Source organism: Emydura macquarii, unplaced genomic scaffold, assembly GCF_026122565.2.
Source record: "Emydura macquarii macquarii isolate MOO-44397 ecotype Brisbane River unplaced genomic scaffold, CSIRO-AGI_Emac_v2 contig_1790, whole genome shotgun sequence".
NCBI classification, from domain to species: domain Eukaryota; kingdom Metazoa; phylum Chordata; order Testudines; family Chelidae; genus Emydura; species Emydura macquarii.
The window spans coordinates 15346609-15361744 of NW_027131927.1; the positions used below are offsets into that span (position 1 = coordinate 15346609).

The 15136-nt window shown below is 40.8% G+C and overlaps 1 protein-coding gene across 4 annotated transcripts in view; it reads left to right on the plus strand.

The window, feature by feature from the left end:
* Nucleotides 1-15136, plus strand: part of WRN (WRN RecQ like helicase) — a 127844-nt gene that overhangs the window by 32753 nt on the left and 79955 nt on the right. For all 4 annotated transcript variants that reach the window (XM_067556962.1, XM_067556965.1, XM_067556963.1 and 1 more), the window contains 8 exons: nt 1468-1891; nt 2618-2698; nt 4167-4296; nt 5133-5208; nt 6537-6604; nt 6819-6927; nt 12146-12214; nt 14679-14761. In XM_067556962.1, the coding sequence (XP_067413063.1) occupies nt 1468-1891; nt 2618-2698; nt 4167-4296; nt 5133-5208; nt 6537-6604; nt 6819-6927; nt 12146-12214; nt 14679-14761 (1040 nt within the window). The remainder of the gene's footprint in view (nt 1-1467; nt 1892-2617; nt 2699-4166; nt 4297-5132; nt 5209-6536; nt 6605-6818; nt 6928-12145; nt 12215-14678; nt 14762-15136) is intronic.

Below are 15136 nucleotides of genomic sequence, written 5' to 3' on the forward strand. Positions count from 1 at the left end.
CTATATCCAAGGCATAGCAGTCTTCCTAGTCACCGCCTTTCCTGTGACAGGCTTTCCCTTTTTAAGCTTCCTGCTTCTAGGCAGAGCAAGCCTTGTGGTCTGTCTTGTTAGTGCTGGCTGACCCCATAAGAGTTTGCTGGGGCACTCCTCACAATGTGTACCCTTTCCCCCCCCCCCCCCCCTTTTTTTTTTTTTTTAAAGAAACCTCAGTCAATGACACAGCTTCACTTTTCTACTCAAAGAAACAAGAATGCTACTTTTCTTTGTGTAATAGCAAAGGATTGGAGGTTTGGCACTGCCAGCCACGTTCTGTAGGATACTTATAATATGAAATGTACTGTGAAGCCTGGAACTGGGACAAAGCCTATCTTAAGCAATTGCTCAAATAATCAGTGAACTTTGGATACTTAATGCAACTAGCCTTCTAATGAAGATGGGACATAGCTCTGTTCAGTGTGTTTGGGGATTTTTTGAGTCTCAGGATAGGTGGTTGCTTAAGAAAGGTGGTCTCGTACAAGTTTCAGTTTATGTACCTGATTACGAGTTTCAGCTTGCTTCTTACCATTCGTTGTTTAAATATGATTGTTAATAACTTGATAGAAATTGTTCCATCTAGGCCTGATGGAAAAAGGTGTAGGGCAAAATGTCATCTGCACATTGCGGATAATTTATCACAGGGATGGCCAGCCTCTTGAACCTGAGAGCCCAACAGAGAGTCAGGGGCCACAATCAGAACTTCAGTTATTTCTCTTATAAACCCTGTACAAAAAGCTGTCTACTTAATAATTTGCGTCCCAAAATTTCTTTACTCCATCATCTTCTTGATTTCCAGTTATGTCTGAGACGATCCCACAGTACACTAGAATGGCTAACCTAGTCCTTGTGATCAATACTTATTTTCTTTTTCTGAGCTGGAAATGTTTGTTCATAGATGTAGGCACTTCCAAAATGACACATCTTCTTTGATCTGGTTCCTATGTGTATTCCATTGTGGGTACACCTTTGGTCCATGTGCCTGAGACTGGAGAGTTTTTGCAAGCAATGTCCATTGGTACGTGCCTGCACCTTTGTTCTCCTCATGCTCCACATCGAAGGTAAAAGGGGTGGGCAGATTGACCACCACTCCAGTTTCTTCTCACCCCTGCATGGCTCGAGTTGGTACCTCTAGTGTCCAGAGCATCTACATTTAAGTAGTGTAACTGCATGATGAAAACTGTTTTCCCTCCAGAAATATAAGAAATGTATATCGATTTTTGGTCGAGGAAAATTTTGTATACATGTAAAGATATTTTTCAGCTGAAACAACAAACCTGTATCTGTGAAATTTTGAAGAAATAGGGAGAGTTATTTTTCTATATGTTAGATTTATCACTGAAGGGCAAAAACTGCCTTTAAAAAGCCACTGGTAAGATATATGCAATAACATTTATTTACAACTTTAGTTAATTCTCCTTTTTTTCCTTGTAGAGCTGGAGAAATATTAACTGGTGTGTCAGAAAATATAGGTGCCTTAAGAAGCATGTTGCTTGGTGAACCCAACTCTCAAGCAGAGCTGGGGAGCAGCTGTGTTGCAGCTCCAAAAAAATCTGAAGTTGTGTCTCCCATTGTTGAAGAGGAAAAGGCAGAAACACTTGAATTTCCTACAAAACTTGAAGATGATTTAAATAATTACAATGAGGATGATACGTTACCTGGTGTCAGTGGGGGAGACGTGAATGGTGGTGAAATGGAACTTAGTAAACATGAGCAGAAAGATGGAACTGCAGACAGAGGATCTAAAGAGAATACAGACAGAGTCTGCTTAATGTCACTGGACATTACTGAATATGAACTTCAAATGTTGGAACTTGAGGCCAAGAAAGAAATTCTAAACGAAGCTGCTGTGTCTGAGGTAATAGATTAAAATCCATACAAATGATGAACATTACCAGGAAAAGTGATCTTATTGTTAATTTACCAAGGGATTTTAAAGAGTTGACTCAGAGTGACAGCTAATGTGTGAGAGAGGAAGGGATATTGAATTACTTTCCCAAAGCTGAATTTAAAGCTTTAGTCTGGTCAATATCCATGAAACCTGTTAATCTTTGCGCCTCTCTTTAGTTCTACCACCATTTAGATCCTTGTTATTTCACTACATATACAAATTCTAGATTCACTCTTTTTAGTGTGAATAATACATTTATAGTATAAATTTTAGGAGATACAGGGTAAAATTCTGTCCTTGGGCACACTTCCACAAGAGTCATTGTAGTCACTGGAGATGTGCAGGTGTATCAAAGGAGACGATTTGGACTACAGAGTTTATAAACTTCAGCCCTTTTAGGGACTTCTCTTTGGTGGTGATAGATTTCTTTTAGTTTCTGTAATTGATTTCACTTTATTTTTTTTTCATTTGAGTAGTTTGTCTGTATTAGGGTTAAATGGAGTATTTTAACTTCCATGGTGATTTACTGTGTTCCCCTAATATTTTTCTAAACATGAAGGTCCAGACCAAATTGTTGCAGATAACTCTTAGTTAAACTAAAACTTGAATAAAGTATAAATAATGTGTCTACTAGAGGCATGGAGGATGGGGACTTTTAGTGAAATAAAGACTTATTTTGAAACATTCCTTTAGGACCTGCATTCCAGAGAGCATGAACAAAACCTTGGTTGTGTCATTGAAAGTGATGAAGAACTGGAAATGGAGATGCTTAAAGTAGGTGTCATAATTTTTGTTTCCCTCAGTGAGATAATTTCTAGTCATTTTGGTTGGAGGAAGAGAGAGGGGAAAGAGACTTTCTTATAGCGCGTGGTTTTTCCCGTATATTCTAAATATTTTTTTTTTTAAATCAGAAATTATTCTGTCTTTTTCATTCTCTCCCCCTCACTCTGGCCTTGAATCCATCAAACCACTTAAGTACAGGCTTAAAATTAAGCTTCTGAACAATCCCATTGAACTACTTATCTAATTAAAAGTAAGCAGTGCTTTCCTTATAAGAACATAAGAAAGGCCATGCTGGTTCAGACCAATGATCCGTCTAGCCCAGCATCCTGTCTTCAGTCACCGGCCAATGCTGGATGCTTCAGAAGGAGTGGCCAGAACAGGGCTACTATTCAGTGACCCATCCTCTGTTATCCAATCCCAGGTTTTGGCAGTCAGAGGTGTAGGGATGCCCAGAGCATGGGGTTGCATCCATGTCCCATTTTGGTTAATAGCCATTGATGGACCTATCCTCCATTAATGGATCAGGGCCTTGGCTGTGTGTCTCATGTCTCTTCTGATCTGCTCCTGTCTTGATTTTGCCTCTTTTCCTTTCACAAGCTGTCCCTACTCTGTTCTTTTCTGTTATGTACTTATGGCAGAGCGAGCTTTATTTAAATTCTAGTCTATGAAATGCTGGCTGATTTGTGTTCCTGAGTAGGAAGGGATATTTTAGGAATAAAGTGCTGGTAAAGTACTCGAAAAAGCATTTAATGTTTTTGTCCCATTGAACATCACCTCAGGACTGCATCCTTTCTCCACTCATTTTTCAAGTCAGAAACATACAAGACTGTTTTTACATAGAACTTCAGTTCCTTCCTCTCCCAATCAGATTCATAAAATATAATCCCAAAGGAAGAGAGAGAATCAGAAATGAGAGCTTTTGCCCAACAGCTTAATCACATGTCCTGAAAGAAGCTATTTAAAACTTAACATGATGTTTTTAAAGTTTTGAAAGACAGTCTCAGAGGAAGGATTGGCGAGATTATCATGTAATTTGGCAAATGAGAATAACCATTTCTTTTTCTTCGAGTGATGTTCCCTATATGTATTCCATTTGTCATTGAGTATGTCAATCTGCAACAGAGGGGATGGAGGGTGGGTATTGGAATACAAATAAGGACCATACATCTCGAAGAATCTCCAGTTACAGGTAAGTAACCTCCTCTTATAAAAGGTAACATTTAGTGGAATTTAAATGAATAAAACAGTAACACTTGAGGGTATGTTGTCCATTAATAATGGCAATTTCTTACATATTTGATATTCTTTGTGCTTCATGCTGAAGGATCTGAGCCATGCCATAATTAGACTAGAACTCAGGTACCCTTGAGCAATATTACTTTAAACAAAATGACAGGTTCTGTTCATTATTATTTCCCCTTCATGTAATGTGGGCTAACGTTTTACTTCCAATTTTCAGTCTGTAGAAGATGTAGACAAAACTAAAGTCAGTTTAACTGACTCTAGCACCAGTGTTGAAGGCACAAAACTGCACCTTTCTCCAGATGATGAAGATGAAGGTGTTGAGGAGGAGGAAGAGGAGAGTTGGGGTAAATATTGAATTACAATAAGAAGTATGAGTAAAAGTAGGCCATAACCCTGTACTGTGTGTAGAAGCAGACTCAAGGGGTAGCCTAAAGTCCCGTGTTTGATTTCCTGCAGATGGAGACACCAAACAGATGTTTAAGTTCTGAAGTAGTGCTCATTCATACCAATGAAACCAAAAGATAGCCAAGAACAACATTTGACTCCCAAGTTAAGTGTAGGAGACTCCTTCCAAACTAAAACTGGAAACATATTCAGAACAAGGCAGATGGGATGGGGAATCACTTGTTCCAAATTGATGCCTTCTGCATGGCCTGTCTTCCTCACATCACATCCATCCCACTGCTCCCTGAAGGTGCCGTCTGTGAATCTTGGCTGGTCTGTCTCCCTGGTAATTTTGACCCAATAGTTGGGAACTGATTATGTGGAGACGGCACGTGGGGAGTGCTGCTGAAGTGAAATCCTGTCCTGCCTGAAATCCTCCCTTCCTGAAGGCAGACTCCAGATTAACCTCCTGACCCCACCCCGGTCATTTTCAAGGAATTATATTTAATTGACGTGTTGCAAATAGAAATTGGCAGAAAGAGTGCTAAGGTTATTGGTTGATAGTATTTCATAGGGTTGCATAAGCTGAGTGAAGTAACCTTATCAACTTGACATGAAGAAAGAGATTCATGTTTTCATTCCTAACAATATTTTGTAAATTTGATAGACTTACCTGTCAGCTGCGTGAATCCAGGTGCCAGGAAATTACTAGCAATAAACTTCCTAATCTCTTTCAGTCCATGGCTTTTCACTTCCAATAAAGCTAAATATACATGCACTGTTTTAAATCCTTCAGATCCTTTGTTGCCTGTACCTAATGAAATACAAGTCGCATGCTTAAAGACATATTTTGGGCATTCTGGTTTTAAACCGTAAGTATGTTATCAATTAGCCTACTGTACATGTCCCGTTCCTTTCTTTTGTTTAATTTAGAATGATTTTCTATTGTTGCTTATGATAAGTACCAACAGTAAGTTTAGTAGTGTACAAGACGTACAAAAAAGGCACAATCCCTGCCTTGAGGAGCTGTCAAAGTAAATCTCATAGTGAGGTACCTATATCAAACTGCTTATAGAGTAGACATCAGTGTTTTAGCAGCTCAGGTAATTAAGGTGTTATCTAAATTACCTTTGTTATTTTATGTGTATCTTAAAATCTTTTAAACAACAAAACATTTAAATTATCTCTTGTCACAGGGAACTTCATAAATTAATTTTTTTTGTATTGATGTCTGTTAGATACACAGTATGGAAGAACAGAGTGCGGAAATGCACAAAGGGCAGTGATAAACAGATAACTCTATGATTCGGACAGTGCTACTACACTGAGGATAAATTTCTAATGCATTGTAACCAATATATGGTATTGGTTTACATACATCATATAAGAAATTGCCTAGAATATTACATAGTATTTCAATAGTCGGTGTGTAGCAACTACTTGGTAACTTTTGTAAGGTGATTCTAGCTGTTTTGGTCCCAGGATGTTAGAGAGACAAGCTTAGTGAGGTGTAATATCTTCTGCTAGACCAATAAAATATATTCCTTCACCCACCTAGTCTCTCCAATAATGTGTATGACTTCTGCATACTTCAACATATCTAAAATTGATTAATGTTATTGTTAAGATCATTATATGGTCTTATTTTCAATATAAATAGGATAAAATAATACTCAAAATGTCATATGGCTTGCAATTTGCTATATGAGTTATGGTCATGAAGCAAATTTTATGAAAATTTCTTTGGGGAAAAATCTGTTTGGTAAATTCTGAGATACAGTAAGGCAAATTTGGATTTTTCTCAACTTTATTTAAATTAATACTCTCGTCAGGCACATGTGAAAAGCACCAAAGCTGTGTTTGATAAACCTATCTGAAGATCAGCTTTAAATAACATACAGGGCAACTGTTGCATTTTATAGTCTTCCATTAATGATTGAGATAAATCCTGCTTACCTTACTCCTACAAGTAGTCCCAGTATGACTTCAGTGGGACGACTTCTAGGAATAAAGCAAGCACAGTTTGGCTGTGAAGAAGGAGCACACCTAGAATACTAAGAAGGTGGTTTCACCTGTGGTTTTATTAAACTGACAGTTTTACTTAAATTCTATTATATGTGGATGCCAGATACATTCTATAGTAGCACAAGGGACATTTCCTTATAAGCTAAATAAAAATTAATATGTATTTAATTTCAAGGGTCCAGTGGAAAGTGATCTCTTCTGTTTTGCAAGACAAAAGAGATAATCTTGTTGTCATGGCAACTGGTAAGTACACACCTTATGTTAAAGGAACATATGTAAACTTCTTTTATGAGTGCTTTGTAGGGAACATAGTGACTAAAAATTGTCTTGTATGAATTTATTGAGTGTTTGGAAGTACAATAATGGGGAAAGTGAGAAGCAAAATAAGGCTTTGGAGAGGAATTAAAATTTCAGGTATTTAATACTCCTTTGATTAGTGGTACATTTTCTTTTTAAGGATATGGGAAGAGCTTGTGCTTCCAGTTTCCACCCATTTTCACAGGAGGTACAGGAATAGTCATCTCTCCTCTTATTTCTTTGATGGAGGACCAAGTGCTGCAGCTTGAGTAAGTAATATTACAGTACAGCAGGTATGTGCAGTGTCCCTACAGAAACATGCTGCACTTCCCATTTGTTGGGGTGAAAGGCTGCAGCTTTTTATTCCACTCAATGTTAAGCCCATCTAGTCTGAATCCCCTGCATAGCACAGGCCAGAAAACCTCACCCATAATTCCAGCATCCAGCCCAATAACTTCTAGTTGAGCTAGAGCAAATCTTTAAGAAGGAGACATACAATCTTGATTTAAAGACGTCAAGTGACAGAGAAACAAACACACTCTTAGGTTAGTCATTCCAAGAATTAATTACTGTCACTGTTTAAAAAGAAATTGTGCCTGACCTCTAGTCTGAACTTGTCTAGGTTCAGTTTCCAACCATTGGATCACTTCATTGGTCTTTTGTTTGCTAGGTTAAAAAGCTCTTTACTATCACAAATTTTATCACAATGTAGGTGCTTAGACAATGATCAAGTCACGTCTTAAGAGCAGTCTGTTTAGTTTATCAAAGAGAAGGTTAAGTCTCTAACTGTAAGGCAGGTTTCCAATTTTAAATCATTCTTTTAGCTCTTGGGAATCTCTGCCATTTTTCAACATCTTTTGTGAAGATTGGATACCAGAATTGGACATAGCATTTCAGTAATGGTCTTGGGAAAAATATCATCTCACTAGTCCTAGTTTATGTTCCCCTGCTTGTGCATCCAAAGATTGTGTTAGCCCTTTTGGCCAGAGCATGACACAGAGCTCACAGGCAGTTTGTTATTGGCATACAAGTCCTCTCTCAGTCTGCCATCCTGTATTTTACTTTTTCCTCGATGTATGACAGTGTATTTAACTATATTAAAACACGTTGTTTAAATGAGCCCAGCTTAGCAAGCAATCCAGATTGCTCTGTATAACTTACCTGACCTTATCATTATCTACCACTATACCAATCTCTGTGTCATCTGCAAACTTTATCAACAGTGATTTTGTTAGATTCTGTATCATCCAGTTCACTATCAAAGATATGGAATAGGATTGGACCAAGAAAAAAGCCCTGTGGGACCCTTCTGGAAGCATCTTTATAGGATGGTGATGCTCCATTTTCATAGATTTTGTATAATGCTGAGGTTTTCTGTTAACTGGAATGCCGTGCAATACTAACATTAGAACAGTTATGCTCTATGGGTTCTAATATCACCCTCATCACCATCGTTAGTGGTGTGACTAGCATTTATCATGCGTGGCTTGTTCTTGCTCTTCCCCGTCTGTAAGGCGGCATGCTGTCCTCCCTGTCCATCTGGGAGTGAGGCCATCCCCACTTGCTACAGCACTCCTGTGGCTACCATCTCAAAAAGGGGGAATTAACGTTGGGGCAGGGGTCCTGGCCCCTTCTACAGGTCACAGGGGGCCCCTGCTGTCTATATCCCCGGCCTTCATGCAGGGTGGGGAAGTTAAGCAGTCTCTAGCCCTTTGCAGGGTGAGGCAGCAGTTTATAGGCCCCGGCCCTCAGGCAGGGCAGGGAAGCCAGGAGTCTATATCTCAGAGCAGGGCAAACAAACAAGCTATAGGCCCGGGCAGGGCAAACAAACAAGCTTTAGGCCCGGGTAGGGCAAACAGTCTAGGGGTCTTGGAGACTTTACAGGCCGGGATGAGGTGACCACCCCAGGGATGGTGTGGGAAGGGTGGAGGGGGATGGAGGCCCTCCTGACTCCACTGCATCCCAGACCAAGTCCCTATCAGTGGCAGAGGGATATGCCACTGAGTCAACGGAGCTCCAGCTGCAACTCGCTGATGTGGCTATAGGCCACAAGACTGTTGGACTGTTGCCCAGCTCCCCTGGGCTCCTTCCTTCCCCCTTTCCCTGGAGTACCTGGCTCTCTGGGTCACCTTCGGTCTCCTTGGGGTACTCAGCCGTGGCCAGATTCCACAGCCCTTCAATGTCGTCGACAAGCGGCAGGTCCGGCAACTCCTCAAGGTCATTGGCAGATGGCAGCTCCTCGAGGTTCCTCCAAGACAGTTTAAAATCTGGGTGTACGACATACCTTGTGGATTGTGACTGCTACCGTCTTTTAATTCTGCATCTCATGTCAGACTTCTTATGATTTTGCCCAGGACTGATGTCATGCTAACAGGCTTATAGTTCCTTGGGTCATCCTGCTTACCTTTTTAAAATTTGGGCACAACATTAGATTTCCTTCCAGTTGTCTGGAATTTCCCCAATATGCCAAGATTTTTTCAAAATCAACATCGGTGGTTCAGACATTGCCTCAGTCAATTCTTTTTAAGCCCTGCTCTACACTTACCTGGAGATTCGGCGGCAGTCAATGGGAGTTATGCAAACTATGCAGAGTAGCTTGCGTAACTCACGTCGACTGCTCTGCTTCCCTTCTGGGCGCTGTCTACACTGCTGCTACATGCTGTTCCCGTCGATGCAGCGTTACGCTACTTGAGGGGGTGGTTTACCTGCTTCAACTTCCTGATCGATTGAGCGGGTCTACACTGACCGCTCAATTGATTCAGAAAGATCAATCTGGCGGTGGCGGATTTGCCGCTGTCAACATATACATGGCCTAAACTCATGGTTGCAAGCTACCCAAACCTGAAGATCTTAAAATGTTTAACTTTTAAGAGTTCCTTTTCAACATCCTCCCCAGCTACTATTGAAATAAGTTTTTGTTATCTCTGTAAGGTGATAAGCTTCTTTCCAAATATAGAACAGAAATATTTATTTAACACCTCTGCCTTTTCTGTATCATTACTGAAATGTTGCCATCTGTATCTGATGATGTACCTGTGGCTTTGCTAGGATTCCTTTTTTTCCCCTGCTATTTTAAAAATTCTTTCTTATTGTCTTTAACTTTAGTGGCCAGATATTTTTCACTGGGACTTCTAGCTTGCCTTATCAATTGTCTGCATTTCATAAATGCTAATTTATAGCCACCGCTATCCGCATATCCTTTTTTCTATTTGAGGTATAGGTTTAATTTGTGTATTGCTGCTTTCACTTCCCTTCTTAACTAGGATAATAGAATGGTTTTTAACTGAGAAATCCTTCTTTCAATTCCTGCAGAATTCTCTCTTTTTTTTTTTTTTAATATCAAAATATTCTTAAACAACTTCAAATTATCATGGTTTTTCTTCCCAGTCAATTTTACTTATAATTGTTTTCAGCTTTCTGAAATAGGCTCTTTCCAAGTATATGTATTACTGGTCAGGGCTATCTTCTTTTCCCACATAACCAATGTACAATAGTTAGGTTGTGATATTTGCACCTGAGCAGCGACTAAGTTCTTCTTCAAGCCCTTGTCTGTGTGGATCTTTCTAGTGGAGCAGGTGTCCATGCACAGAAGTTTGGAACTTCTTAGTGAGCGGTGTCCATTGGGCCATGCCTGTGCCCTGCTTGCCTTCGCTCTCGCCATTTCACTGTTGGGAATAAAGGGCAGTGTGACTGCACCCATCTCTGCCACAGCTGGCTGGAGAGAACAGTCAAAACCCACTGGTGTCCTCCCTGTTAGTGAATATTTAAAGAATTTCTTGCAAATAATACATAGTTAACATTAAAGATTAGGTTATAGTTAGTTTCGCAGTTGTTTGCTCATTTGGCAGCTTCTAGTTCCCCCTTTTTTTGTCCAGTGAATCTTTTTCCTCAAACGTTTCCACCTTCCTGCCCTTAGAACAGATACTAAGCCCTTGGGGTTCAAGTTCTACCCATCTGGTTATAGGTTGATTCCCTGGACTGATGGCCACTGCAGATGTCATGTCTGCTTGAGGGAACCTCATGGACTCGATTGCTGTTCATTCTTCAGCTCCTGTTTTACTTGGACCAGAAAGTCAAGGGAGTCTCTCTTAAAATGGCACCTGCTAGAACAGTGCATGAGGGATACTTCAGACCTTGAAAGGTCTCTGGACTCTATGCAATGATGCTTGAGCCAGAAATTGTTGGAAGCTGAAGCTGGATAAATTCAGGCTACAATCAAGGCACAATTTTTAAACAGGGAGGGTAATTAACCACTGGGACTATTTACCTAGTGTGTGGTGGCTTGTCCGTCACTTGAAATCTTTAAATCAAGATGGAATTTCTTTCTAAAATTTCCTGATTTAGGAATTACTGGGTGAAATTTTCTGGCCTGTGCTATGGAAGAGGTCAGACTCAATGATCACAATAGTACATTTTGCCTTTAAATTCTAATATTAATGTTGAATTTTCTGGATTTATACTGCTTGTTTTTTTTAATATAAATACAATAGATGCACCATTGTTTCTCCTAAATTACTGAGATGTACTTTCAATGAGAATTAAACTGGCTCAGTCTCTTCCACCCTGTGCAAACCAGACTGGGAAAATGTCTTTCCCAAAGATGTGATTTTTTTTTTTAAAGGAATTTTTGTATTAAGAACTTTCCTTATATTTGCTGTTTTCTGCTGCAAACAATGGTATTATGTAGATGAATGGCTGGACAATCTAACCTTGATGCCCACAAGCAACTGGGGACAAATATTGGCCAGAATATGTTTGTGTATCTAACCTGTTATCTAGATTTTTATACTGCTCCTATCTGTGTAATATGAATGCCTGTTTATTCATTACCTGCCCACTGGCTCATTAATTTTGGAGGCTGAAGAAATTTGATCTCTGTAGCCTCATACACCTCTAATTCAGCTGTCAGTTTGGATGAGATGCTAAAAGAGATTGAAATGTTATAGTGCTGGAGCAAATGGATAATTTAAAAAGCAATAAATCACCGGGCCCAGATGGTGTACGTCCAAGAGTTCTGAAAGAGCTCAAGTATGAAAGGGCTCATTAAAAACAGCTACTTTATTGGAGGGTAGCAATATATATTTTAAATGATCTAGAGGTGATCCCAGGAATTATAGGACAATAAGACTTATATCTGCACCTGATAAATTGGCTGAAACAATAATTAAATAGAATAGTAAAACACCTGGAAGATCATGGTATGATAGGGTCCAACTAGCATGGTTTCTGCAAAGGAAAATTAAGTCTCACTAATCTGTTAGAATTCTCTGAATATGTCTGCAAAGTAGGGGGTAAATGAGAGCTGGTTGACATTTATTTAGATTTTTAAAAGGCCTTTGATAAGGTCTCTCACAAGAGGCTAGTAAAGAAAAATAGTCATGGGGCGAGAGGCAATATACTGTCATAGATCTGAAATGGTCTGAGAGAGAGACTAAAAAACAAATTCACATGAATGAACCATATCTTGCTTGTGCTTTCTTCATACAGAATGTCAGGCATTCCAGCTTGCTTACTTGGATCAGCTCAGTCAAAAAATGTGAGAGGGAACATCAAAATGTAAGTTTCATTACTTTTTAATCTCTCAACTATGAGGTCCTGAATACAGATACTTAAATTGCTGGAAAGAATTAAAAGAATTGCACTAAATTAGCTAAAGTTGTTGTACTCGGGTTAATGAGCAGTGAAATAAGTATGAATTTTTCTTCAAATGATAACTGTGTGGATCCCCTTGTGGTGTGGGCCTTTTGGCTAGCAGAGTCTGTTGGGCCCTTTGCCCTCAATGGGAGGGCATGTGCGAATGTGACTACGCCTCTTACGGCCTGTGGCAGTGAGTCGGAAGGCAGTGGTGTTCCCCCTGCTCCCTGCGCTGTTTTTTCTGTCAGACCTCACCTCTAGCTCTTATTGGTAGGCTAGATCATTACTTGGTTAGCGTTAGATAATTTTCTTTGCTTTATTGGCAGACTTTCGTTTCCCTTCTTGCTGACTGTCCATGTGGCTCTGATCCCATTTTTCCACCTCATGGCTGAGGCAAAGGCCTCAGAGTTTAAACCCTCCCCCTCATGTGATGAATTAGTGACTGCTGTGAATGGACTCACAAGGTGAAGGCCCTGTTCTCAACAGAAGCTCAGGTTGCCTGTCCATCTCCATCTGGACTTGATGTACTAGAGCAGCTGCCTGAAGTGTCATCTCCTAGAGTGTTCTGATGGGTAGTGTTGTGGGTCTGAGCCTGTGCTTAGACAAAATCCCTTAGTGCCTGGTGAGCAGGGACTTCTACCCTGTGGTCCTGAGTCTCTGGTACCAAAACCAGGGAAGCCTGTAAGGGAGTTGCTTCCAGTCCCTAAGACTGACCACTTCATTGATCACTTCAGCTCTGCTCAAGCCAGCTTCCTTGCCAAGCTGCCATGGTAGGCCTGAGTGCCATTCAAAGGGGGGATAGTGGCACAGGTCCTCTCTCTTGGAACCAGGGTGGGAGAAAAAGAAGATTTGTGAGCCCTGCAGCTGCCCTGACACAGAAAGTCTGAGTCTGACCACACTGTGTCAGCCTGTGCTGTGCAGGTTATGGCTGCCCCAGTGCCCAGCTGGGAGCTGAGCACTGCCAGGCTGACACCTTCAGCACTGATTTTCTCAGGGCAAGGCCATTTCAGGGTTTTCCTGCCAAAGAAACATGGCTTATCTTCAGCTGACTGTAATGTGACCCCACAGTTCTGGACATACATCAGTCCTAAGTTTGTGCTTGGCCCTGGGAGCCCTCCCCATCACAGCCTCCCCGGGGCCGTTCCGCGACCAAGTCACCACACAGGAAGCCCTGGTCTCTCTCTGTGATACAATCCATGAACCCATGGGCTCCCAATGAGCAGGATAACAAGGGAGAACACAAGAACCATTAATCTGGCGTGCAGGGCTTCTCTCCTCCAGTTGAAAGGCCTTGCTCTCCAAGTTCTGGCAGACAACACCACAGCAGCTCTGGCAATTGCTCATTTCTGTGACAGGTAAAGGCTTGCTCAGCCCCAGCACCCATGGCATGGCACATGCTTAGTCCAGTCAGCATGTAGGAGCTGTGTGAGGGTGCAGCATGCTCATTGAGGACAGAGCCTTTGAAGAACAATGCGGCCAGTTTCCACACCTCTGCCGAGGGGCACGTGCAAACTGAGATTTTCAGAAGCTTATAACTGGGCCAAACTTGGGGAGACTCTCATGGGGATGGCAAAAGGCACATCTGACGCTGGTGTGACATCATCATTCCTCATACCAAATTTCCAGTCCCTGCTCCAAAGCATGGAGACGTTAGAGATTCAGTGAAAATAGATGTATTTTTTTTTAACATGGGCAAAACGTAATTTTTTTTCCTAACCTTCTTCTCAGAAGTGGTTGAACTGTTTTAATTCTACCATTCCAGAAAATTTGGCCTGATCCAGACAACTGGCATGGGAAAACTTCAGTCTGAATGGTTAAAGTTTGGCAAAGTTATAAGCAATTGAAAATGGGGCCTTAGTCTGGAGAGTGTTAGGCAAATTTAAGTTTATGCATTGCTGCCAGCACAGCCTATCACTGACTTTTCCTGTGTCTTTCAGTCTATTTCCCTTTCAGTATTACTTTTCTGTTTCATTTAATATTTTATCTTTCTTTCTCTTCCCCTTTGGAGTCTTTAAATCAAGATTGGACATCTCTTTCTAACTCTCTACCTCAAACACAGGTTATTGGGCTGAACACAGGAATCACTGAATGAGATTCTCTGGCCTGGGGTATGCAGGAGGTCAGACTAGATGGTCATAATAGCCCCTTCTGGCCTTAAAATCTAAGAAATCCCTTTCCTCTTTCTTTTCCTTCCTTTCCTCCTTTGTTTCCATTCTCTCTACCCTCTCCCTGAATCATTCCTTTTCTCTTATGTTCCCCATTCACAACCTCTCTGTATTGTCCCCTCCTTCATCTTACCTGACTCACTCTTTCATTTCAGTTGGATGAATTGTTTGGGATCTCTTTCATTTGCTGCATATGACAATGTATTTTCCCAATTTTGTAGGGGCCACTATAGAGTTGTGTATATAACTCCAGAGTTCTGCTCGGGGAACTTATCGTTGCTTGAGGAACTTGACAAAACCATTGGTAAGTTGTGGTAGGTTAATTTTGGAAGCTGTGAGGAATTTACTCCTGAGGGAATTCTGCACCACTGCGCAGTGAGAATTTGCACAGAATTAATGTTCCCTGCAGAATTTAATTTTTTCATGCAGAATTTGTGATTTCCATCAAAATGATTCCTTTTGGTAGAAATCACAGATTTCAGCTCCGTGTGTAATGGGGCTCAGGCTTTCAGTCCTGCATGTGGTGGGGCTCCCGCTATCAGCTCCAGCTGGCTGGAACGGAATTTTAAAATGTGCACAGAATTTTTCATTTTTTGGTGCAGAAATCCCCCAGTAGGAATTAGATTGTGTTTCAAAGATCCTACCAATGATGTGTTTTAGTATTTTTTTTCTTTGTATT